Source organism: Panthera uncia, chromosome C2 (genome assembly GCF_023721935.1).
Source record: "Panthera uncia isolate 11264 chromosome C2, Puncia_PCG_1.0, whole genome shotgun sequence".
Taxonomy (NCBI): domain Eukaryota; kingdom Metazoa; phylum Chordata; class Mammalia; order Carnivora; family Felidae; genus Panthera; species Panthera uncia.
The window spans coordinates 108,996,324-109,023,677 of NC_064810.1; the positions used below are offsets into that span (position 1 = coordinate 108,996,324).

General features: G+C 39.2%; 1 protein-coding gene and 1 long non-coding RNA gene across 2 annotated transcripts; one reads left to right on the forward strand and one right to left on the reverse strand.

Moving 5' to 3' along the window:
- The first annotated feature begins 16,260 nt into the window (after positions 1–16,260).
- Positions 16,261–19,106, forward strand: LOC125922137 (uncharacterized). Its single transcript, XR_007457585.1, has 3 exons — positions 16,261–16,476; positions 17,516–17,753; positions 18,965–19,106. It is a non-coding gene; the product is annotated as an uncharacterized LOC125922137 (long non-coding RNA).
- Positions 19,107–19,430: 324 nt separating this feature from the next.
- P2RY1 (purinergic receptor P2Y1) lies at positions 19,431–25,821 on the reverse strand. The gene is made up of 2 exons (XM_049628687.1): positions 23,784–25,821; positions 19,431–21,707 (listed from the first exon to the last, which is right to left on the reverse strand). The coding sequence occupies exon 1, from the start codon at positions 24,944–24,946 to the stop codon at positions 23,822–23,824; it is 1,125 nt and encodes a 374-aa protein (XP_049484644.1). The 5' UTR covers positions 24,947–25,821; the 3' UTR covers positions 19,431–21,707; positions 23,784–23,821.
- Positions 25,822–27,354: the final 1,533 nt, after the last annotated feature.

The window sequence follows — 27,354 nt, forward strand, 5'->3', positions numbered from 1 at the left end:
ATATGTAGTTATCCACATATATGCATATATATATATATATATATATATATATAGGGAAGTATCCTCTCACATATGACCACTTGATAATGTTAGTTATTATTCTGATTTGGAGTTAAAATTTATATTTAAAACTCTTTGGATAGATGCCTTTATCACAGGCTCAAATTAGTTAAATTCCTATGCATTTGTAAAGACAAAATGAAGAATAAGTTTAAAGTTATAGAAGAAATTATAAAATTAATTTGTAAAATTGGATTACTCAGGTAAATCATCCAAGATTGCAGAAGATATGTCTTATTTGGCTCCAATTTCTTTAATGAGTAAAAATGACTTCTTTTGAACCATGAGACTGTGTCCATTGTTCTGCTGTTGTCTCAGGGAAGAATCAATACTTTGGACCGTAATATTGACCATAAACTTATAATAACAAAATCATCCCACTTTCTATTTAAGAATAGACTTTATCAGAAGACATTCCCTTCTTTTTTAAATGGAGAAGGAATATGCTACATGCCCATATGAATACTAACAAAACCCCAGTGACTGTTTGTATTATCATCATTTGTCAGGTAAAATGCTTTATAATGCCACAAGGATTACCTAATTAAACAATATATTTATAGCAACAATGTATATAATTAATATTAAAGGATTGCTATTGATTGTAAAAGCAAATTTAATTCTTAAACAATCTCAAGCCACAGTTGAACAATATAATAAATTTTTCTTTCCTGAATCATTCAGGACAAACTGCCAACCTGATGTCCCATCACCCTAGAACATTGTGATGTGTATTTCTTACAAACAAGGACGTTTTTCCTACACAACTAAAATTCAAGGAGTTACCACAAATATGTAATTAACTTTTAATCCTCACATCCCATTTAAACTTCACCAATTGTCCCAATAACGACTCTGTAATAAAAGGCTCCAGCTTAGAATCATAGGATATATTTAGTTGTCGATCTTTTTGGTCTCTTTCCTCTGGAACAATCTTTGCAGTCTTTCTTTGCTATAATGATCTTGACACTTGAAATGTAAAGACCAACTCTTTTGTAGAATGTTCTCTTTGGGTTTGTCTGATGTTTCTTCATGATGAGATCCAGGTTGTGCGTCTTCGGCAGGAATATGACAGAGGTAATGCTGTGTTCTTGTTGAATTCTATCAGATGGCACACAATTTTGATGGGTTCCATTACTACAGAAGCTCACTTTGATGCCCATATTAAGATGGAGTCTGCAAAACTTCTCCAGATAAAGTTCATTCTCCTTGTAGCAATTGGTAAGTGTTTCGTAAGCTGGTACTTTGAAACTCAGTCACTAACCCATTTCTCACCAAACTTTAAATGTGTTCAGTTATTTCTACCTGATGGACTACAGTTTCCTACATCATTCAATGGGTTGTAGTTGGTCCCTACCATTATTTATTCAGATCTCTATATTGATCCTGATAGGGCCATGTGGGGACACTCCTATGTACACCCTCCTCATCCTCCTTAGGTTTTACACCTCACTCCAAGCCAACTTCCTACAGACCAAATGCCCTCTCAGCCTGCTGGGCTCTGGTATCTTGATCTGGGCCACTGGCACAGATGCCTACCTTGCTCTTCTCTACCTAGCTTTAGGACTAAGTTTTTGTGGGAGAGGAGGCGGAGAAAAAAGAGCTAAAATTACAATTTTACAATAAAGTGTGTAGCTTTAAAATTCTGCAACTTAAGGGTGCCTGGGAGGCTCAGTCAGTTGAGTGTCCAACTTCGGTTCAGGTCATGATCTCACATTGGTGAGTTCGAGCCCCACGTTGGGCTCTGTGTTGACAGCTCAGAGCCTACAGCCTGCTTTGAAGTCTGTGTCTCCCTCCCTCCCTCCCTCTCTCTCTCTGCACCTCCCTGGCTCATGCTCTGTCTCTTTCGCTCAAAAATAAACATTTAAAAAAAATTAAAATTCTGCAACTTACAAAACATCACTATTATATTTTCTCAGTTTCATATTTAAAAAAAAAACATCAATTTAGACAATTCATACCTCTATTGGAGCTTATTGGTCAGAAATTGCTTTGAAATTTCTTCTAAATAAATCTTCTTAGTGCTTGTCTATGGGTGCCTTCTGAGTCGGCAGGAAAGAACATTGAGGGAGGATCTAGTCATCCGAAGGAGAGAAGACTATGATGGATTTCTGAAAGGCTTCTTTCAGAAGCTTTACAGTATGCAATTTAAAGTGTCTGTTCACTAAGGAAAATAATAGAGCATGGAAAAAATGAAAGATCTTTTTTGATTAGTGTGTAAAAACATTGCCTTTTAAGGTTATAGAACGGTCATGGTGTAACTAACCAGCTTAAGACCTGTATATTTTCTGCTGTTCAAATGTAAACTTTAACCCTTATTTGACCTCAGTGGGCTATATACTGTTGAAGAAATCTGTCTGTGCACTTTGAGAAAATGTCCAGACAGGAGGGAGTCCAAACAAGGGAACTCTGCTTTCTAAGGCTCCCACCACCCTGAATGATCTGTAGTGCTATCTGGCATTCCAAATCTGTACTGCCTTGTGATATCTCTTCTGCCTCATATCAGTCCTCCTGCTTGTAAACATTTTATGTTTCTGCTTTGCTTCATCAACTAGGCTGTAAATAATTTGATTATATAGATGATACATTTAATAACTGTTCTTTTTTCTTTGATATCATCCAAAATAGCAGTAGGTATGTAATTATAGAATGAATTAATTAATCAGTGGTCTAATCACTCAGTTAACTTAAGTACTCAGTATTAACCACACTTTTAAAACATTTTCCACCCTTAAAAGTCCCTGGGCTTGGATTTTTCAAGAAAGAATGAAAGAAAAAAAAAGCTCTTGCATTTAATGATCATGTTGTCACTTGTTACAGATTATGAAACTTAAAAATATTTTTATATTGGATATTTTTCCAATTTTATCTTAGAAAATCATCATGACATTCCTAGGCAGTTCATCCCTATTTGTACATAGGATCAGAAATTGATAGGGCGGATGAGAGATTTCCCCATATTTGTAAAAAAGTCAAGAAACAATTTTAAAATATAATATTCCTACCTTGCCCCAAAGAAAATGCCTTAATATCATCAGATATTTGATACTATTCATGGAAGAGAATTACCAATGTCTTCAGGAAAATACACAGCTTCACCCATCATATAGTTTGTTTTCCAACTGTTTTTCCAACTCGGCCTTAACTATACCAGTTATCTTTAATCAGGAGTTCAACAAATCTTAAAAAAAAAAAAGTTCAACACATTTAAACAGTATTATTATTACATAGATGACCAACAGAATATCTCTCCAGGACATGAGTCAAAGTACATCATTCAGCATCAGCAAATGCCATTCTGAGACCATTTTGAGACCATTTTGAGACAATGAGTATTTTACATAAAAGGATTGAAAGTATAAAAACAAAACTATTGCTTTTCTTTCTTTCTAAATGAATTTTTTTCTATCAGTGACTACTACTAATAGTAATTGTACCAGATGACGAGTTGAGGATTTAATATATAAAGCAGAAACACACCCCCATCACATCCCTGCTTAGACCTTCTCATCCTTTCTGTTGTCTACCAGGCCCAGGTGTGATATGCCCTCCTTCCCCTTCTTCCTGAGCACGTTCTCTTATTACCCATCCCTCTGTTTCTTCACATGTTACAGTCCCTGGGAGAGCCAAACTAGTTTCTGCCTTTGTGCCTTGATCTGTGCTATTCTCTCTGCTTGGACTGCTGGTAGTGCAAAGTGTAGTTTGATGGGTATAAAGAGGGTACAGTCAGTCACCTGTGTGTTTTTTTTTTTTTTAATATCAGCTCCTTCCTTCTCAAATTAATATGGACTGTAGGCAAATAGAGCGTGTTTTCTATGCAAATATCACTTCCAAAAAAGTCCCCTCAAAGTCCTTGCAACCAGATTGTTGCCCCTACCTAGGAAGTCTGAAGTCCATTGTCTGAAAGGTCTTTCCCTATTTCTTCACAGCTGGCTTCTCATCATGCAAGGCTCAGGTCAAATGCCAACCCTTCAGAGGCATCATGTCTTATTCTTCTTCCCTACTCTAGTCACTCTCTTCTTACTATATTTCTTACCATGTTTTGTTTTCTTCATAGCACTTGTAATGAGCTGAGATGAATTTATCTTCATTGTCTTTTACTCATCATGTGTATTTTTATAGTCATTTATAAATACAATGAGAGTGGGGATTGCGTCTGTTTCGTCCCTGTTATGTCCCAACTCTTATAATGGTGCCTGATATGGTGGAGGCACTCACAAATCTATCTGTTGAATGCATAAAGGATGATTTCTTTGCTTGATAAAATTGGATACTTGGCCCAATTCTGAACCAGATGACTCTAGCAATATATTTAGCAATCCTATGACCATTTCAATTGCCCTCTAACCAGTATTTCTTCAGAATATTTAAATCTTGCCCTATTTATAACAAAATACTTTTTTTTTCAAAAATTTTTAAATGTTTATTTTAGAGAGAGAAAGACAGAATGCAAGCCAGGGAGGGGCAGAGAGAGAGGGACACAGAATCCGAAGTAGGCTCCAGGCTCAGAGCTGTCAGCACAGAGTCCAATGTGGGGCCTGAACCCATGAACCATGAAATCATGAACTGAGCTGAAGTCAGACATTCAACCAACTGAGCCACCCAGGCACTCCAACAAAATACTTTTAAATAAAAGAAAATAAGTGGGCTGGAAAACACAAAATTTTATGTATTAGAATTCTATTTTGAGACCCAATTAATCAAAAGAGGATTTCCCCCATCCCTTTTCCCAGAACTGGCATGGCTCCTCCATTCACCCCATCCATCGCTCAGGCTAGAAATTTGGACGTTATGTGAGATCTAGACTGTTCCCTCTTCCCCATTCCTCCACATTCAATGAATCCTGTTGATCATGCCTCCTAAATATCTTTCTGGCCATTCATAATGGTGCCCACTCAAGTTGTGATTTCCTCATGCCTCAATTAGCATGCACTCAAATACATATATGAATCTTTAAAAAAAAATTAAAAAAAAAAACATGTTCAACTGCAGTATAGTTGACATATATTAGTTTCAAGTGTGTAAATAATTTTCTTTATAGTTTAATTTCCTCATCTTTTTGCAACATTTTTCAAGGAAGAGTAATGCTGAAAAATGAGGGGAAATTACAGATATCATTGTTAAAAATGTACAGACCTTAGGCAAATAGGTTCAAGTATAATTATTAATTTAAAAAAAATGTTTCCCCAAAAGGTCAAAGAGATCCCTGAGATACGTTAATGTTCAGAGAATTTTATAGATTTTTCTAAATGGCATCAGGTACAATTTGCCAACAAAACTATAATGTAAGCTTTTCTTATTTGCTATAGATTTGTAAACTATGAGCTTGTTTTAGTTTCATATTATATTTTGTACTGAATAGTCAGCTGCTATTGGGTGGTAATGTAGTATTTTAAGAATCTTTTAAGAAAAAAAAAGTTGAAAGCATAATTAATTGAGAGTATTTCTCATGACAAAGCAGATTAAATTGTAAGTAATATTGGAAGACATAGTTGTAGCAATATGGAGCTAAATGCATTGTGGGAAATTCACATTGCTCAAGTGGTGTAATTGGCTGTTTCATAGAATAATTGCTTGCATATAATTATGATCAACTCCACTTTTACCCCAAATAATTGTTTGTATAAAAGAGAGCAATTTTGGAGGTCTAGATATTTGTTCTAGATATATATAGATATTCTAGATACAGTATTAAATATTTATTGCTTTGTAGGCAGGTAGATCAAAAGAAATGCTTGGATGTTTTTGATGTGAAGTAACTATATAGAAAACAATGGACTAGTTGAAATAATTTATAAATTTACATGCAAATGAATTGAAAAACCCGGTATTGTCATTTCATTTTTTTTTTTTTTTAAATGTACAAGAAGGGTTTACTTCTTTAATTGCTAAACACCTAGTTAGGTGATAATTTTCTTATTATGAAGAAAAACTTCAGTATAAGAGCACCAAAAGATTATTACTTTTGGCAGTTGGTTTTATTTTGGGGGGGCTTTTAAATTGTGGTATACTTTATTTTGTTTCACTTTTTATTGAAGTATAGTTGACACACAATATTAGTTGGAGATATACAATGAAATTATTCAACATTTATATACATTATGCAATGATTGCAGGATAAGTCTAGTTACCATCTGTCACCATAGATATTCAAATATTACTGACTGTATTTCCTGTGCTGTACTTTACATTTCCATGACTTATTTTCTAAGTGAAAATTTTACCTTCAATCCCTTTCACCTATTTTGCCTGCCTTCCTCCCCTCTGCAACCACCAGTTTGTTCTCTGTGTTTGAGTCTGTTTCTGTCTTGTGTGTTCATTTGTTTTGTTTTTTAGATCTCACATATAAGGGAAGTCATTTGGTATTTGTTTTTCTTTGTCTCGGCAGTTGATTTTAAAACTGAATTGATATGAAAAGAAACACTAGAATCCACAAGTTAAGATTTGTTGTGCCATATAATGGAATTTGACAAGGCTGAAAAGATTTCAAGTCCTAATGAGTACTGTATGAATGCTAACAGGAATACCATGGGGAATGACTGCGCTTGCCAGAATTGGATTTGGAAGCAGCAGGAGTAATACATCCTGGCAACCAGGGTCTGCTTGTTCTTTCAGAGTTGAGACTTGAACAACAACAATATAAACAAAGAAACACACTCAACAACATTACACTTCAGAATCACTACATTTTGCTACTTGATCTTTCATAGCAACTGGTTCTCTTGATTTGTTCCTGAGAACACACTGTTCCTTTCTATTTCCTTCTTGACCCTCTGCCCTCTGGCTGCCTTCCCCTCCACTCTGATCATCTCCTTATTGCTAAGCCTACCGCTCTTGTCTCCCTCCATGCTCATTCTTTTTCCTCATTTGCTCCTGCTGATCAGTACTTCCTTCTGGGTTTCTTAGACATTCTATTTCCTCCTTCCCTTCGTTTCCCTGGGTAGTCTGTCCTGGCCTCCTCAGCTGAGTCCTTTTGGTTGGACATCAAGCCTCTCAGGTTTCCCTCCCCTTGCAGCTGATTCTGTTAACCTCCTCAGACAGCCTCTGCCCAACTCCCTTCCCAGGTTCCCAGCCCCACACTGCAGCATTCTCCATTCATTGACCACTAAGTGCCAGGCAATTGTACAAAGAGTTTTACACAAATGACCTCATTTATGCCCCGTAGTAATACATTGAGATTGGTATTACCAACCCTATTTTTTGGATGAGAAAACCGAGGCTCAGAAACATGAAGTATCTTGCCCAATTTCTCATGTTTAATAATTGTCTTTACTAGAATTTGAATCCAATTGAGTCTCGCTCTTAAACATGTAAAATATTGTCCCCTGACTTAAGCATTCATATCACAGCCTTGACCTTATGGTGTGATTTTCCTCATCTTCACCTCATTCATAAGATGAATTTCCATCTTGCACGGCCCATCTGGCAACTAGATTCCTCTATATCTGAGCTTCTACATGGTAAATCGCTCCTATTCTTCTCAGCTTGGCCAAGGGAAATTAGGGAAAGTTGGGAAAGAGAAGGGCATGCAAAGTCTAGCCTTTCTTTGCATCTTTCAGGCATCTGATGAGCCCTGTCTTGAAATGACATTCCAGGATATGGAGACCCAGTGATGAACTGACAGGTATGGGTTCACAAGTCAACCTAGTAAAGTGGACAGACTATCTGCTTGATGCAAAGCTTACTGGCAAACTAGGGAGAAGTTGATGCCAGACTCTGATAAGGAACAAGCTTCCACTTCCGCACAAGTGTCACCACTGAGCTTTGTGACAGGATATGGCAGGATGGATTTTGTTACAACTCCCTCCTCTTCCTGACCTCCCCTAACTCTCTCTTGATCTAGTCACTTTGTGTCTCATGAGCCAGTTTTTAATCTAGCATGATGTCTTCATTTTAGCCTTAGTTTTAGCACACTGCTGGCAAGCTCTCTCTCTCTGGCCTCCTCTTGATACATGGCTCTGGTTGCAAGCTTGACTTTGCCATTCTAGTCCCACCCTGGCTGTCTGTCTCCACAGGTACCATGAGTTAAAACCTAGCCAGCCCATGGATAATTTACATGCATTTGCAAACGTCAATCTCACTGGGCCTTCTGCTTTCCTTGCCCTCTCCACACCTCCCTCACCCATAGGTGACTGTTTTAACCCCTGGCTTCTCAGTGTACACTCCACTCTGAGGTTAACAGTGCCAAGCTATTAGAAGACCAGCCATTGAAATCTGTGTATTTGCCAAGATCTTGCCTTCCATCTTCTCCTGGGGACTCACTCCTTCTCTTTCTCACGACCTTATCATCACTTCCAAATCTACCTAGCCTTGAGAGTCTCTGTTGAAAACTCTTACTCTGAATCTTGCCACGGTGTGTAAAAGACATTCCTGAGAGTATTTGTCTTTTGCTACAGCTTCCAATTTAAAAACAAAAATTGAGTATCAACTCTAATATCTCAATTTTTTTTATTCTCTCTTTTTATTTAAATAGAACTTGATTGAGTAATTATATGCATACAATAAAATGTACTCCTTTTAAGTACAGAGCTTGAGTACTGAAATGTTGATATCGCAACACACACTGAAACAATCAAACGCATCCCCCGAGAATCCCCTTGTGCAGCTTTGTAGTCAATTCCTCATCCCTACACCGTTCTGGCCCTGAACAATTACTTCTCTGTTCTCTATCACTCTGGGTTAGTTATGCCTATTCCAGAATTTTATATACATAACCTAGAATGTACTCTTATAGCTTCTTTTTTTCAGTGTAGCAGTTTTGAGATTTATCTGTGGTGTATGTATTAGTAAACTGTTCCTTTTTGTTGCTAAGTAGCATTCCATGGTAAGGATCTACCACAATTTGTTTTGTCATCCATCTGTTGACGGATACATATTTCTAGGTATGCCTAGTCTCCTTCAGTCTCTCTCTCTCTGTCTCTTTAAAATTTTCTTATTTGTTTTGAGATAGAAACAGAGCTAGCAGAGGAGAGATGACAGAATCCCAAGCAGGCCCATGCTGTCAGTGCAGAGCCCAACATGGGGCTCAAACTCAGGAACCATGAAATCATGATCTGAGCTGAAACCAAGAATTGGACACTTAACCGACTGAGCCACCCAGCCCCCCTCTCTCTTTTTTAATTTAACTTTTTTATTTTGAGATATAGATTCACATGCAGTTGCTAAGAAATAATACAAAGAAATCCCAAGTACCTTCTACCCATTTCTCCTAATGGGAACATCTTGAAAAACTGTAGTAGGATAGTCCAACCAGGATACTGACATTACACGGTCAAGATATATAACATTTCCATCACCACAAAAGCCCTCATGTTACCATTGTTTCATTCCATCTCCATTTGCTAATGTTAGCTGCAGTTGGTGGTGGTGGTGTTAACAGATGCTCTTTATCAAGTTGAGTAAATTCCCTTCTGTTCCGATTTCTCTGAGAATTCCTATCAGTAATACATATTGTATTTTGTCAAATACTTTTTCCTTAACGGTGATGTGATCATGTGATTTTTCTTCAGTCTGTTAGTATCATGATGACATAGATGACATTTTAAATATCAGATTTGTGGGGTGACTGGGTGGCTCAGTTGGTTAAGTGTCTGACTTCAGCTCAGGTCATGTCTCACAGTTCGTGAATTCGAGCCCTGCATCGGGCTCTGTGCTGACAGCTCAGAGCCTGGAGCCTGCTTCGGATTCTGTGTATCCCTTTCTCTCTGCCCCTCCTACGTTCACACTCTGTCTCTCCCTCTCTCTCAAAAATAAATAAATGTTAAAAATTTTTTTTAATAAATATCAGATTTGCATCCCAGGTCACACTTGGTCATGATAATTCTTTTTATATTTTTAAAATATTTTTATAATTCTTTTTATTCTTGTATTCTATTTGCTACTATTTTGTTAAGGATGGTTGTGACTATATATATAAGGGGTACTCTTCTATATTTTTTTTTGTTTTTTGGTTTTATTTTTGTACTGTCTGGTTTTGGTATCATTGGTAACACTAGTTTCATATAATAAACAGGTAAATATTTCTTCTTCTGTTTTCCGGAAGAAATTTTGCAGAATACATATGAATTTTTCTTTGAATATTTGGTTGAATTCTCCAGTGAAAACTACCAGTCCTAGAGATTTCTTTTGGGGGGCTGTTTAAGTTACAATTTCACTTTCATTAATTGTTACAGGGCTATTTAAATGATTCATTTCATATTGGGTGAGTGATAACTTTGTATTTTGGGATGAGTTTTATCAAAGATACCAAATTTTAGTGTGTCAAGTTGTTTCTGGTAGTTCTAGTTCTCATATTACTTGTTTAATAGCTGCAACAATTTCAGCCATAACTAATTTCATTCATTATATTGATAATGGGTATTTTTTGGTCAGTTTTACTAGAGATTTATCATTTACATTGATCTTTTCAAATACCCGTCTTGTTTCATTGATACTTTTCTAGTGATTGTGTGTTTTAATATCTCATTAATTTCTGTTCTTTATTATTTCCTTCCTTCTGAATGCTTTGGGTTTTCTTGTTTTTTATTCTTTTCGGATCTTCTAGATTCTTGAGATGGAAGCTCTGATTATTAATTTAAGGATTTTACCATTTTCTAGCTAAGAATTTAATGTCATAAATTCCCCCCTCAGCACTGCTTTAGCACTAAGTTTGCCTTGTTCCCCATCTTAGGGGAGAAAACATTCAGTCTTTCACCATTAAATAGAATGTTAGCTGTAAATTTTTCTTAAGGCAAGCTTGCCTTTTATTTATTTTTTAAAAGTTTGTTTATTTTGAGAGATAGGTTGGGGGAAGGGCAGAGAGAAGGGGAGAGAGAATCCCAAGCAGGCTCCAAGCTGTTAGCACGGAGCCCGATGCTGGCCTCGAACTCAGGAGCTGTGAGATCGTGACCTGAGCTGAAATCAAAAGTTGGACACTTAACTGACTGAGCCACCCAGGTGCCTCTGTAATTTTTTAATAGATGCTTTTTAGTTGTATTCCACAAATTTTGATAGGTTACATTTTTATTGTAATTCACTTCAATCTATTTTTTTTTTTAATTTCCCTTGAGACTTCCTCTCTGATGCACGGATTATAAATTATTCAAAAGTGTGTCAGTGGAGCACCTGGGTGGCTCAGTCAACTAAGTGTCTGACTTTGGCTCAGGTCATGATCTTGTGTTCTGTGAGTTCAAGCCCCGTGTCCAGCTCTGTGCTGACAGCTGAAAGCCTGGAGCCTGCTCCGGATTCTGTGTCTCTGTCTCTCTTTGCTCCTTGCCAGTTTGCCCTCTGATTCATTCTCATTCTCTCCCCCTCCCTCCCTCCCTCCCCCTCTCCCTCCCTCTCTCTCTCTCTGTCTTTTTCTCTCAAAAATAAACACTAAAAAAATTTTAAAAAATAAAGTGTGTCATTCATTTCCAAGTGCTTAGGTATTTTCCTGTTATCTTTCTCTGATTTCTAGTTTGACTCCACTGAGGTCAGAGAACACATTCCATATAATGTCAGTTCTTTCAAATTTTTTGAGGTTTGTTGTATGACCCAGGATGTGAGCACTTGAAAAAAGCCTGTGTTCTGTTATAAATGTCACTTGGAACCTATTGGTTGGTCATGTTGTTGAGTTCTATGTACTTGCTGATATTCTGTCTCATAGTTTTATTGTTGGAAGAAGGATGTTGAAGTCTCCAACCATATTTTTGAATTTGTCTCTTTTCAGTTCTATCAATTTTTGCTTCACATATTTTGCAGTGTTGTTTTGGTGCATACCTTGGTGAGTTTACCCTTTAATCATTCTACAACATCCATTGCTGTCAATTTTCTTTGCTCTTTCTTCTAATCTTTTAATATGGTTACTCCTGTGTTTCTTTAATTAATGTTTATATGTCTTTATTCTTTTACTTTCAATCTGCTTATATTTGAAGTGAGTTTCTTACAGACAGAATAAAGTTAGGTTTTGTTTTTTAATACAGTCTGTCAATCTGTGTGTTTTGCTTGTGTATTTAGTAGACACATTTACATTTTATGTTATTATTGATAGTTTAGGATTGAATTCTATCATATTTTTTTGTCTTGTGTTTTGTTGTGGTTTTCATTTCTCTGTTTTCTTTTTTCCTTTCTGTGGGTTACTTGAATATTTTTAGAACTCCATTTTGTTTCCTTGACATTATTTTTGAATGTGTTGTTTTGTATTACTACTTTAAGTTGTAATTGTAGCTATTATATTAGGATAACTTTCCCCCTTTACTGTTGTCATTTTCCCAGTTCAAGTAAGTTTGGGGGCCTTACCTCTCTTTATTTCTTGTTACCTTCCCCCATTTAAAAAGTAATCATCTTAAATATTTTGTCTACATACATTTAGAACCAAATCAAACACTAATTTTTGCTTTAAGCCCCAAAGTTTATTTAGAAAATTGAAAAGAAGAAAAATCTATTCTCTTTACCCATAATTTTTCTTACCATGTCCTTGGTACTTTTTTAATGTTTCAATATTTTCCTTTTACATTTTTCTGAAGGCATGAAACCCCTGAACAGAAATAGCTTTGTAGTGTATCTAAGGAAGTGGACTGGGGGGGTTCATGGGATACTCCATGCCTTCCCAGATCCCAACGGTAAGACACTGTTATCCCAAGAAGAGCGTGATACCTGCTCACAGAACCAGAAACGAAGGGCTTTGTGAGTAGCAACAAGGGTGACTAAACAGAATACTGCACATACATAGGTCACCTCATGAGTTGCAATGTTAAGAGATGACAGTGTGTACCAGATGCCCTCCTTTCAACAATTCGATGCCTTTATGGATGTAAGTCACAAGTTCAAGAAAAAGGGCAGGAGAACTGAACAATGTGAAATTAAAACTATGCCAGATTAGCCAAGAGAGGCTCAAAACATTACGGTGAAGCATAGAAAAATAAGTGGAATGCTTCTTGCTGAGGAGACCTCAAGGTTTACACACTATATTCACATTTTGTACATCTCTGCTTTCCTTTCCAACACTCCATTTCCATCAGAATTAACACCATTATTCCTGATTCTCCAGATGGAACCTCGGTCATCATTGGCTTTTCCTTTTCTCCATTGCACTCACACACCACAGCTGTTATTTCTTCCTACAAAGTATTTCACGCTTCTGTCTCCTTCCACTGCCACCACCACCGGTCTTTGAATGTCCTCCTGGGAGAAACAGTGTCTTAGGAGGTGCTGCCTCCCTTGCCAGATTCTCTGCAAGGTCTTTTTCCGAATTTAAAACTTTGCATGGATATCTATTGCCTAATACAGTAAATTCAAACCTCTTTGCTTGTTCTTTCACTCTGCGGTATTATTTAGCCTAGTTAGCCTTAACTTGTTTCACCCTCTGAGCCCATAGTGAGTCTATTTTCTCTCTTTCTTCTACCTAAGGCCACCCTCTTTGCAACCCATTGCCTTTGCTCATTGTTTTCTTCATACCCCAACCTCCAGATAAAACAAATAAACAAACAAAAACGAGGCTGATACCTTCCCTTCTTCCTCCTGAATATTAAATTCCATCCTGCCTTTAAACCCAACTGTGTAACATATGCCTTCATGAATATATTTTCTCAGTCCGTTCTAGTTCAGCCAAAATTCTCTTCTCTGTGAAATCCTTTTACACTCACAGATTGATAAAACTTACCTCTTAACTGTTCTCTGTTCACAGACATTTTTGTGCCAATCTAAGTACCTTCTATATTCATGTCACTGTTTTGGAGGCAAGGGATATAGTAAAAATATTTTCTCATGATTAGGCACAAACTTTAACCAATCTGAATGGACATCTCACCAAACATCCACTAGTCTGTTCCTGTGCATTAATTGAATGTCATTCCTGCTTGGGAATACACCATATATTCCTAAATCAGCCCCATCCCTACCCTGGCCACACATACCTGAGGATAAACAAAAACACTGACTGTGGGAAATGACACAACATTGGCATTATAGTCTGTCTTAGGCCATGTCTATTGCTGTGTAACAAACTATCCCAGAAGACATAAATAACCATGGTTTTATTTTCCTTATAGGTTTTTCACACAAGTCTCAGACAAGGTGACTTGTCTTTGTCCTATGATGTCTGAGGCCTCAGCTGAGAAGACTCAAGCAGCTAGGAGTGAATGGCAGGGTATTTGGATCAAAGTCTTCTTCACGTACTTGTCTGGTATGTGGGCTGGTAGGATTTGAATGGCTAGAGGCTCTTTGGCTTGTGAATGCTCTGTCTCCCCACACCCCTCACCTATACCCCTACACCTCTCTTTTCACCACCCTGTGGCCACAAGGTAGTTAGCTTCTTACATAGTAATTCTGAGTTGCAAGAGAGAATGTTCCGAACAAGGCAGAAGCTATGTAGCTTTCTATGACTCAGGCTTAGAAGTCATATTCTATTGGTCAAAATAACCACAAACCCTCTCAGAACCAAGGAGAGGGACCCTACATCACAGTTGTTAGAGAAACGGCAGTGAATTTGCAGTCATGTTTTAAAACACTGCACAGCTCTCAATGCCTAAGGCTAATCCATTCCCTTTTCCCCAATTCCATCAATTTGAGAACAATCTGTCTTGACTATGGGGAAGCTTATTGCCAAAGTTGCTAATGGAATATTGGTTATTTACACCCTAATGAAATATTAGGTCTTTCCATAACCTTCCTTTTTTGTCCTCATGGTCTAATATGACCCCTTTGGTACAAGTTTCCTTGTCACAAAACTACTCTCCTTCAGTTCACTCCCCTCTCCTCCCATTTCTACCCTTTATTGACCATATATATCTCTTCCCTTTTTTGGGACTGTGTTCTAGAGATGCAATTCCTTCTAAAGGAAGGTTCTATACTCACAGGCATCTCTTCCTAAAAGCTGCTATCAACTCCTCAGTAAAATATCTCCCTTACTCATTTTCCCCATAGAGGCCACTTTTATCTTGCCACCTTTACACACTAGAGAAGGGATAGGTATTCTAGCTCCCGCTAGTTGCCCTCTTACTCATTGCTGCCATCTACCAACCTTCATATCTGACCCTGTAATCTTTTTGCCCTATAATATTCCTATCACCTAGTGACCCAGCCAATGCCCTAGCCTCACAGTTAACTTCTGTCCTCTACTATGATAGTGTTCAACTTCAGTACCCACATCCACTCCTTCCCTAGACTACGCCTTCCCCTTTGTCTTTTTCTTTTTTTTTTTTAAGTTTTATTTACTGAGAGAGAGGGCACAAGCTGGGGAGGGGCAGAGAAAGAGGGAGAGAGAGAATCCCAAGTAGGTTCTACTCTGTCAATGCAGAGCCCAATCCTGGGCTCAAACTCACAACCATGAGATCATGACCTGAGCCAAAACCAACAGTCAGATGCTTAACTGACTAAGCCACCCAGGTGCTCCTCCCCTTTGTCCTTTTGATGTCATCCATCTACTTCAGTTTCCCTCATGGACATTTTCCCTTTGGCATTATCAAGCAATGTCTCTTTATAGCTTTTTCTGTCTCTGTTTTCTCCTCAAAGTACTAATTTGTTTTCCTCAATCTCTTCACCAAAACACTTTAGTGATCAGAAATAATTACTATTTTTATGACTCTAACAGACTCTTGATAGTCCTCTCTGTAACAAGTGACACAGACTTACCTCCTCACTGAAACTCTTTTCTGAGACCGATTTCCTCAGGAGGCTGTTGTGAATCTTCTAGGATTCCAGTTCTTTCCGTTCAGTATTCTCCTCTGTCATCCCAATGTCAGTAGGCCTATGGTTTACCCCCTCCCCGTAGTTATCATTTGTGAATGGACAATTTCCAAACCTCTATCTTTTGCTACAACTTTGTCCTGAACTTCGGAATGGCATTTGTAATGACATAGTGTATGTTTCTGACTGCATATCTTTTAAATATCTCCAACTTAGCAAGCACTGCAGGCTTAAATACCACCACACCACAACAGGGAGATATTACTAAACTAATTTTGCAAGGAAAGTAGTAATAATGATGGTGACTGATTTTAAAAGAAAATAAGCAAATGTGAAATCTACATGCTAAGCTATTTCAGCGAGGCAGAATTTTTTCATATACAGGATGGATACTGATTATTATAACCAGTGTCTTCAGGGATAGGCAATTCTTTCATATTATCTGTCTCACTGAAAATGCCATTCGAGAATATCACCTCTGTGTTTTTATTTTAAGCTCTGTAGGCAACTTTTTGATCTATAATTAAATTGAACAACAGGCATATGTCTTATTGTGACTGGGATGTAACCATGGTATATTCATAAACTGGTGTTCTGGTTGGTAAATGATTCTCTTGTCAGTTTTCTTGGTGTGAGTCAGTGCTCCAGAGTTGGTGAACTCTAGGTGAACTGTTGAGATCAAGTTTCTGTATCTGCAAAACTGAAGATCAGACTTTGGACTGTGGCAACTGAAAATAGACTGAATCTGAGAGGTGAAGCCCAGCTAAAAAGGTCAGCATACTCTTCTTGTTGATATATTTTTAGCTGCACACATTTTGATTTGCATCTTTGTCCCACACAGTGTATATCACAATGCAAAACATCAAAAAAGTTGAACACTTGCTTATTACCTGACCTCAGATATTCAATGGAGAGTCCAAAAGGAAATATATGCTCTCAAGTCCACAACAAGAAATTCTAGGAGACCCACAAAGTCTCCACGGCATGAAAGAACATAACAGAAATAAAAATAGTAATAGAAACAAACAACAGCAACAAAACAGCATATGGGGTGGCAAAGTCCTTAGCAGCCTCAAGAATGATATACCTGACATTTACTGAGGGTATATTGTGAAGTGCCTTGCATTTTTTTATTTCATGTAATTCTCCCAACATCTTTGAGCTGCCATTTTATGCCCAATTTATAATTGAACACAAAGTCGGAAGAGGTAAGCAACTGTCCAAGGTACACAAGTAATAAGTGGTAGAATTTGGTTCAAACCTAAGACATTTTGAGTGCAAAGCTGCTACTCTTGAACATAGTGGACATTTACTGTTTTACTGTTAACTTTTCATACCAATGAGACTGGTATGAAGAGCTAAGCTTCAAAGTTTACATACATCTGTTTCAATTATAGTATCTATGCTACAAATAGCTCTCCTTGCTGATGTAAGCTTAGATGTAAAATGTAAGCTGAATGCTGTTTCTTTGGGAGTTCCAAATGTGATCTTAAGAAGTATTGTAAAAAGCGGACACATATAACAAAATTAACAACCAAGTCCCTCTTTATTTAAAAGTCATTTTGAAAAAAAAAAAAATCTCTCATACCCTATTCTTGTAACCCCATACCTATACTGAGTAGTGTAGTTTATGTTTTTTGACTAGGTCCTCAGAGAAATCAAATGACCTCTAAGAAATCAAATGCCCACTGTGACCCGAGACACAAGTACAAATAACATGTTACTTGTATCAATATAGCATGTGTTTCTGAAATGAAAATCACAAAGCCTTACTGAGTAATGGAGTCTGGCCTGTTTTGTTTTGTTAAAGAGAGCTCATCATCACCCACTAACGGGTCAAAATCTACAGTTTGAAGAGTCCTGCAATGTGGAAGGAATGTGCAAGCAGGAGTGAGAATCCTGAGTTCCTTGTTGCTCCACTTTTGAATGGAAACCTGTACTCTCACCATCAAACCAAGGTGATAGGATTAAATCAGATCATCTCCACGGCCTCTGTTTCAGTGGATTGAGGATTTCCCACCTTGATACTGGTGATTTTTCCTCATCAGGTAATCCGGAAAAGCAGTGCATGTTTCCTCTGTGTGCAGTACTGACTGGCCCCACATGCCTCCTGTGGTCCTACGCCTTTATCCAGGTCTATTTTTAAGGGGCTGCAATACTGTCAGCTGCTCAGCCCCAGGGCCTGACTGCATCCACGGATCTGTCCCAGCAACTATGCTAGTTGAAGATGTCAGTCCCCAGGGTCCACCCCAAAGCAGCATAACCTTATAGGGTTAAAGCAAGTAAGCATGGGAGTAACATCAGTATGGATGTGTAGTGACATCTGTTGTATCTTTCATGCCTCATCCCATCAGACTTCTAAACCATAACAGATCTACTTTGAATTTTTTTTACATTTGGAACTGGGAACTCTGACCATATCTGGGGGCAAAATTCTCAGCATTCTGAAAAGAGCATAAACTTTTGGCTTATTAAAATAAAAGAATTTAAAAGCAGGAGTATTGGGGCGCCTGGGTGGCTCAGTCGGTTAAGCGTCCGACTTCGGCTCAGGTCACCATCTTGCGGTCCGTGAGTTTGAGCCCCGGATCGGGCTCTGGGCTGATGGCTCAGAGCCTGGAGCCTGCTTCCGATTCTGTGTCTCCCTCTCTCTCTCTCTGCCCCTCCCCCGTTCATGCTCTGTCTCTCTCTATCTCAAAAATAAATAAACTTAATAAAAAACTTTGAAAAAAAAAAATTAAAAGGGGCGCCTGGGTGGCGCAGTCGGTTAAGCGTCCGACTTCAGCCAGGTCACGATCTCACGGTCCGTGAGTTCGAGCCCCGCGTCAGGCTCTGGGCTGATGGCTCGGAGCCTGGAGCCTGTTTCCGATTCTGTGTCTCCCTCTCTCTCTGCCCCTCCCCCGTTCATGCTCTGTCTCTCTCTGTCTCAAAAATAAATAAAAAACGTTGAAAAAAAAAAAAAAACTTAAAATAAATAAATAAATAAAAGCAGGAGTATTTACTTACAGGGAATGAAGGTTCTCTGTCTGACTCTAATCCCAACGTGACTTTGAAAATCAAAACATTCTCACAGCTTCGTGGTAAATTCTTAAATCAGAAAAATATGACTTTCTGTATTATTTCTGTGTATGCACTAAATAAACATACACACCCACAAAACTCTACCTAGCTGATTTTAGTAAGGGAAGATTCTAGTATAGCTAATTAAGGAGTTAAAACTGTACCTTAAAGCTGCAAGTAATTTACACTTTACTACCCACAGGATTCTGTGACGGGGCACCTGTCTTAGCAGACGACCAGAAAACTCAACACAGGACCATTGTGCACTTACCTTCTCTGCCAAGGAAAAAAAAAGGTAACGGTTTAAGCATACTTCCCTTCCACTCTACACTTTATCACTATACAAGACTCGACATATATTTTAATAAAATTGAAAGATGCAGGCAATATAGGCTAATGGATAAGCAGAAACCACAAAGAATTATTAGTATTATCACTTCCATGGATTAAAAATTAAAGGAGAAAAGATTATAGCTAACATTTAAAACTAGTATGAAGATAGGTATTGATTCTGTATTTTTCCTCAACATAAATGATCTTATAAATTAGCCTATACCAGAATTCTTTAACATTTCCCTAGGCCACAGCTTAAGAAATACATACTGTGTCAGTCAGCATAGTGTATGTCAAAGTTTGGTGGAACTTAGGAGTTTTAACACTATAATAATAACATGAAAGCCATCCAATCACATTTCATAGTTTTATTGAGACTTTCAGTTTTAATTGTCTATAGTAGGTTCAATTCTGTTGATGGTGATCATATCAAAGCTTTCCTATTATAAATAGCAGATACAAAGTTACTGCATGCCTTAGAACACATATACAAACACAATATTGTACACTCATGCATGCAAAATTATAGGAAATATACATTCCTTTTATTAAAAACACAATTACATACAGTTAGTCTGGAATTTGTTAAGCTACCATTGATTTAGATAAACCTGAGAAGGCTCAAAATGTCAAGTAACACTGTTTCCATACTGCTCATTCAATGAAACTACTAATCACAAAGAAATCTAGTCCAACTATGTTAAAATCACAGATAATATAAAAATAAACATTTTTGCAAAAACACAAAAACATACTAGAATTCAAAGTCACAAATTTTGATATGTAATATATATTCCCCTTCATATTAATTTGTAATGATGTGTATGATACAATGTACAACATAATAAAAAATTGTAACAATTCAGCAGCCAAATCATACACAGTTATCACTATAAAACTTGAAATTCAAGTTACCAACTGAACACCTAAAACATTAAATAGCAGTCTTGAACTTGGTGGTAGTGTGTTACTTAGAAACTCCATCTCAAAGTAATTAAGAGTACACGATTACAACACAAAAATGTAAGCAGAACTGAGGACAGTAACTGATTGCACCAGCTGCCTTTTTCTCTCCCGATTTCCCTAGGTTTTCCTTAAATTCTGATAGATCTGTAATGCCCATTCCTCCAGACTTCTAAAATGTAAGATCTACTTTGAATTTAGCACAAGGTTTTGCATTAGAAATGGAAGCTTCAACCGTATTTGGGGGCACAATTCTAAATGTTCTTTAAAGACAATAGAAACTTGACTATGTCATATAAAATATAGACAGTAAGTCTTAGTCTGGCAAAGATATTTTGTATTTGCTATTGAGCTTATGAGAGTTTGACACCCAATTATGTGTATATATAGAACCCTAAATAAAAAGGTAAACATGCAAAAGCATTTCTAGAGAAAATTAACCACTTTGATCATAAAACATTCATATTTTAGATCAAAATCTTAAGACTTGAACATTTCAAGATACTGATATTTGAAAAGCATACTATACAGTAATTCATTTTATCTATGCAACACATAATGTAAAATACACGAGTGTGACCTATTATACATCATAATAAATATAATCTTACATCAGCATATTTGATCTTGCAAAAAAGTTTTTCAATCTGTACAACTGAAGGACTGTGAGCTCCATCCATAAATACTATGTTAGTTACACTGTGCCCAGCTAAGTTAAAGCTTTAGTAGATTCCTAACTACTTACATATCTTTATTTTCACTAGTCCAATTCCAGCTGCTGTGAGCACGGACATCTCTTGTATCCAAAGGCAGTTTACTGTACTGTTTGGAGTCGATTGAGAAAACTTATGGGTCATAGGTCCACATCATGATTGGTGAACTTTGTGAGAATTTTTAGCCAAGGACTGGAATCAAAGGGTCCTGGAAAATACAGTAGCAGATTTCATGCACCTCTGGCTGGCTGTAGTTTTCAGGCTTTACCACATCCCCTGAGGTTCCAACAGATGGATATCATCCAACTTTTTTAATCCATGGAGAATGGTATTGAATAGGTCAAGAGTTCCACAGTTGGCTGAGTGGTGAGGTCATGTTTTTAATTCTGAAACCTACCCTTTGCTGTATCTCTTCTTGGTCTGTCTTTTTATCATTTTAATCCAAGTATACAGTGATGTTTAAAGAGTCAAAGATGCCAACTGGTAAGCCATAAACTACCTTCAACTTGGCATTAAAATAGTTTTGTAGTGTGAAATTTAGTTTGATAATTTTGGCAGTGCTTTCATCCAAACGCCAATAGATTTCTGCCTTTACCATTAAAATACCTGCTTACCTCATCACGTTATCAGATCTCTAGCCAATAGTCTTGACCCTCTGTATGTTTTTACCATTAGGACAGATTTTTCCCAGAGACCTCTTTGTGCCTAGAAGGGGTTGGGCAAGATCGTTCTTGTTACTATTTGGCATGTATTCACAAGTTATCATTGTCCACTGTGTGATGTATGAAGAAGAAACACTGGAAAAAAACATGCCAAGAAGTAAAAGGGCTTTTCCAGGCACTGGCCACCTCACTGGATCCACACTCCAAAAGAAAGCTCTCTGGGAGCTGAAACAATGTGTGGAACATGTATTCAACCATGCTGGCATCCCAAGACCTGAAAGAAAGAAAACTAAAGTGAATGGTGAGGAAATACTATACAAATGCATACCTTTAGCTTGTGAGTTCAAGACTGATATGGGGTTTGAAATTTCCATCTTGGTCAGTGTAGTGATATTAATCTTGTGGCACTGATCATGATGCTTAGCAGGGATAATACAATAATGATCTATTTTATACCTTTTCTTTTAGTGAATGCTTTGGAGAATCCTAACCGAGAGAACCTTGACTAATTTCCTTACTCAGAATTGGGGCAGTGGAGGTAGGACATCTACCTGGTTTCTTTTTGATACGGCTTTTGTAATTCTGTGCATTAACCTAAACATATATTAAGAAAAAAAAAAGCACTTTTTAGTAAGGCTTAACACTGCTTTTCTTCATTGATTAGTGGCCCGAGACTGGATAAACTGAAGCAAGTCTCTGAATGTCTCACAAATGCACAGGCCACTCGGGCACTACAACAACTGAAATCAAGCCCCCGTTGTCCCGTCCCTACATCTCACAGCTTCTTGCCTGAAGACAGCCTCCAAATTGCTTTACTTACCAAATGCTTTCAAACAAGTTATTTCACCAACAGTTGCAAGCTATCAGATTGGATTTCATTGAGGCTAATTTTGACAGAACTTCTGTTGATGCTAGATTTGTTACGAGTTAGAAATTGTGTTCCCTCACCTTAACTGTTCTCCATCATACAAAATTTGACCTGATTCAGTGGCTAGAAATGCAATATTCACTATTCATTTAAATTCAATATTCATTGAAAACTTATTAAAATTACTGAAGCTTTCATTTGTGCCTGGCAGAGGAAATAAAATAAACAACCAGTAATCTTCTCTTAAACTATTAGCCTGATGTGTAGTTTTCAGAACTTTTCAGTGGTATGGTACCTTAGGTAGCCCATAGATAGAATTCTCTGTATTTTTCCCTTTCCCCTATAGTTGCAGTTTTTTTTTCCCTTTAAATATGAAGATGTAAGATCCATTAAATAATTACAGCTTTTCATTCTATCAACATAAATTGTACAAAGTCTACTGCCTTTTTTTGCAAATCACATTTTCCCATTATTTTTAAGAGGCAAAAAAAGAGCTTTACACCACTTAACGTCCTTATTTTAAAATAGTGTCCTCTAAAAAAAAAGAAAAAAAAGTTGTCTTTTCCTCACTCCCTCATTTGAGACTATGTTTACAACCTTGCATTGTGAATAACTGTCAACCATCTCCCACTGATAATATCATCATCGTCTTGTTCAACATTCCTCAACCTTGGTCTGTAATTTATCTGTGATTTTTTTACATTGTTTTTACAGCTATGAGTGAGCATTTGTACTGGAACCCAAACTCCTAAGGCATTGCACAACAGTGGTACAAATAAATGTTCTTTATCACAGGAAGTCTAAGAGGTCAGTGTTTACACGGAACATACATGAACTTTGATTGTTCCCAAAGCAATTTACCTGTAAGGTAATTTATGCAGGCTTCTAACACCAAACATTTAACACCTAACAGTGAGCAGTTTTCTACAAGTAAATGGGAAATAATCACTTTTTAGGTTTTTAAAAGAAGTGACTTTGCTATTCAATTCTCCAAAGAAACCCAGCCAGCCACCACCTATGTTTAGAGGACCAAAGGGACACCCAGCTGAGATCTCTTCATCTGATATTCAATGAATTGAGTTTAGCATTTTTGCTCTACTGTGTTAACTTTGAGAATGTCGAGTTTCAGCTTGTTCCCACCATGGATCACTGACAGCTCAGTTTCAAGTGATCGGTTCTCTTAGAGAAATTATTAATATCAAAATAGGGCTAGTACTCAGTGCATTTAAGCAGAATGGCTTGTAAATTCTAAGGGCAGATGAGAAAGTAAATGTTTAACTAGGATAGTATAATTTTATTTTACATACTTTTAGTTAGAAACGGAGGCCTTGAAAGTGAACCCCCAACATGCTAAGTGTGGGGGTGGGTGTTTTTCTTGTTTTTCTTGGTTTTTTAACTTCCTAGTCTCTTGGACTGATTTTTCTCTCAACTTACTAGACACTTAAAGGGGAAGAAAGCATTTGGCTGTATTAAGCATCCTACCATGTTACAAAAGTGGGTTTTCGGTGATTCTTGTATCTTCACAAGCTTGTATCTCCATTCTGTTTGAACTCAGATAAAATATTGAGGGTCATGTCTTCACTCTTGGATTGCAAGTTGGCCTCACTTCTTCTGGAAGCCTTCCTGGTGGCCCGGGACAGTCTCCTTCTGAAAGTATCTCCTGCCAAGAAATAGAGAATGGGGTCCACACAACTGTTGAGACTTGCTAGACCTCGTGTCACCTGGTAAGTGGCATAAACCCTGTCATTGAAAGCACACATTTCTGGTGTCTGAAAATCCAGCCGGGCCCGCAAATTCATTGTTTTCATCACATGGAAAGGGATGTAAGAGACAGCGAAAACAGTCAGTACAATAATCACCAAGTAAATGGATTTCCTCCTCAGCGGCGAGTTGTCCAGGTCGTTGTAGATCAGAGCTCTCACAATCAATCCGTAACAGCCCAGAATTAGCACCAAGGGGACACAGAACATGGCCACGGTCGTGCACATGCTGTAGATAAAATAACTTCGCAGGTACTCGTCTGAGGTGGTGTCGTAGCAGGTGATGGTTTTGTTTTTCCGGACCTGGGTACCCGAGTAGAAGAGGATGGGCGAGATCCCCACCACCACGATGAGCCACACCAGCACGCTGATGTAGACCGCGTTCTTCTTCTTGAGCCTGCCCAGAGACTTGAGGGGGTACACCACGCCGCTGTACCGGTGCGCGCTGATGCAGGTTAGGAACAAGATGCTGCCGTAGAGGTTCACATGGAAGATGAACCTCTGCAGCTTACACATGGCGTCCCCAAAGATCCAGTCTGTCTTGTTGAAGTAGTAGAAGATGAGCGCGGGCAGCGTCAGAACGTACAAGAAGTCAGCCAGGGCCAAGTTGAACATGTACACGGAGATGCCGCTCCACGGCTTCATGTGGAAGACGAACATCCAGATGGCCACGCTGTTGCCCAGGAAGCCGATAATGAACACCAAGATGTAGACAGCCGGCAGGTAGTAGAACTGGAAGCCCGTCTTGGTCAGCGAGCAGGCGAAGGAGGCTGCCGCCACCGCAGCCGTGGAGGCTGCCGTGCTGTTCCCCCAGGGCCAGCCAGGGCCAGCCAGGAAGGTAGCGTCCGTCCCGTTGGGGACAGCCGGCCACGGCCCCTCGGTCATTCTCTCTTCCCAGACTCACGCGGCGGCTCCTAGGGGCAAGCAGCGGTGAGAGGGCGGCAGCGGCCAAGGGCGCACCGAGCATGGGAACAGCGCGTGAGCTGAAGGCAGCGGGTGCGCGGGATCCCCACCGGAGGGGGCACACGCGGGCTCGCCCACGCCGGCTCCAGCCCTGCGGGCCATGAAATCCACCCTGCCGCCGAGACCAAGCTGGGCTGGCAGCCGGGCCACCAACTTCCCCGCCTGGCCACCGTGCTGAGGTTATGCAATAGGGCGCACGGGGCACCGACAACTTTCCGACTGAGCTTTCCCGAGGGGCCGCGAGTCCGCACCAGAGAGCTCAGAGCGCGTGTGCCCGAGGTCGAGCCAAACTCGCAGTGCCGCACTCAGTAGGGGACAAAGGCACTCCCCAGCTTGCTGTCCCCAAAGATCAAGTTGGGTTGGGCATCTTCTTTTCTCCCTACCTTGCGATCAAGCAGCTCATTTCAGGGCCCCGCGCCGTTTCCTGCACGGCCCCCAGCGCTCAGCCTCTGGGGGCCATCGGAGCGCGCGCGTCACCGCACACCCGTGCGCTTCTGTGTTGTGTTCAGCCTCCGTGCAGCTCGCGGCCCCTCCTCAAGGCCCCGCTCGGGTGAGTGCAGGGGGCAGGCGGGCTCCCTGCGAGGGTGGGCGGAGTTTGGGCACCCGGGTGAGACCGCTCCCGGGAGGCTAGGGGCGTGCCTGGCGGAGCCAGACCCGTGGTTAGCCAGCGCTTTCCCGGGCGTCCGCCTGGAGTCAGAGGAGGCTTCTGTGGAGATCTTCACCGTGACCGAGCGACCGCGCTCAGCCTCTCCCCCTCGGCAGCTACCAGAGGCGGCGAGGGGGCGCACGGTCCGACTGGCTGCTGGGGAGCGATTGGCCCGGGAGTGCTCCCTCGCTCTTCCGCCAGCTATCCGGCAAAGTGAAGTTGCTGACACACAGGAAACCCTTCTGACTGCTCGCAGCCTTTGCGTACAGCCCAAGACAGAAGTCTCTAGAGCACCGAAGAACCACGCCAGGTGTCTGCAGGTTCCTAGCAGCTGGGAACGCCCTGCTGTGGTAGTGCTCCTCTCCTCAAAGAGACTAGATTCCAGGCACTTGCTGGAACCTGCTACTCCGAGAGAGTGAGAGCTTTAGAAGGAGGGAGGGTTGGGAGGGGGGCAGGGAGAGTCTTTCTGTCCTTCTAGTCTGCTTCTTAGCGTCTATTTCAATATTTTTAAATTAACCCAGTTGGAATCAACTGAGGTTATTGGTAACAATTTCTAAAAGGGCCTTATAAGCAGAGTATCAGTATTTCATATTGTTTCGCACTATTTACCTTGATTCCTACCACCGACGGGCAACAGCAGCTCCCCAAATCCTCTCCCCGTCCAGTACTTTTAAAGATCAGAGGCAGTGCTTTATTTTAGAAATAAATATGTTAAGTACAGCTTTATAGAGATAGAGGTAAAGGTCCATTACAACTCCCAAGTAATTAAGGTATGATTTGGGGGTTTTATGACCAATCCTATTCCTTTAGGTTAAAGTGATTAGTCACAATGAGCCCTTGTAAATACCTTGGCAATGTAGGTTGGGACTTCCTTAAGTATCACACCTCTTGAAAAACTCGTTTTCATGGCTTGAGTGTATCAAAGTTTTAAACAGCGCACTTCCAAATTGTATTTAAGTGTAACTGGAAAATGAATTACTAATGTTTCAAGCATATGTTTAAAGGGGCTCACACAGGAATCTAGCACTTCTTAGCCATTTACTAATTAGAGGAAAAAGAAAATCTAAGAAGAAAAGATCTATAAAATATATACCATAAAGATCTCTTTCTGGTCCCAGATGTTACATGATAGTGTTGTCTTAAAAAATACCCAAAGGAAAACCACTAGCCCCTGGCTCTGATACCACAAAGGGAAATTCGCTCCCTCCCCCGCCCCCCCCCTCAAGACTCAGAGGGGCCTTTCTGAGTATGTGTTCCTCCAAAGGACCATCAGGTTTTTTGAGTTGAACAGCATGAAAATAAATGATAAAACTAGAGTAAATAACTCGAGGGGCATGAATGTTGTTTTGAAAACAGTCTTAATTGAAAGGAATGTTTCAGGCCTCAGTTTTCTCATCTATAAAATCAGGGGGGTCAATTTGTCTTTTAGTTTTTTACTCCCGTCTCCAAATTATACGATTCTATAATTCTGAGGCTTAACATCAAACATTTTCTTCCTAGTTTGATTAGGATGGCATTAACTGGGATGATATTCTATTAAGAGAGAAGCAAAGAAAAACCATTAAGAATTCCATTGGTACTCAATAGATCCGAACTCCTTTGCATTTTTAATTTCAACATAAGCAGTATGTAACCTCACTTAAAGTCTGTGTCAAATGCGTTAAGCTCATAATGTGTTTTGAAA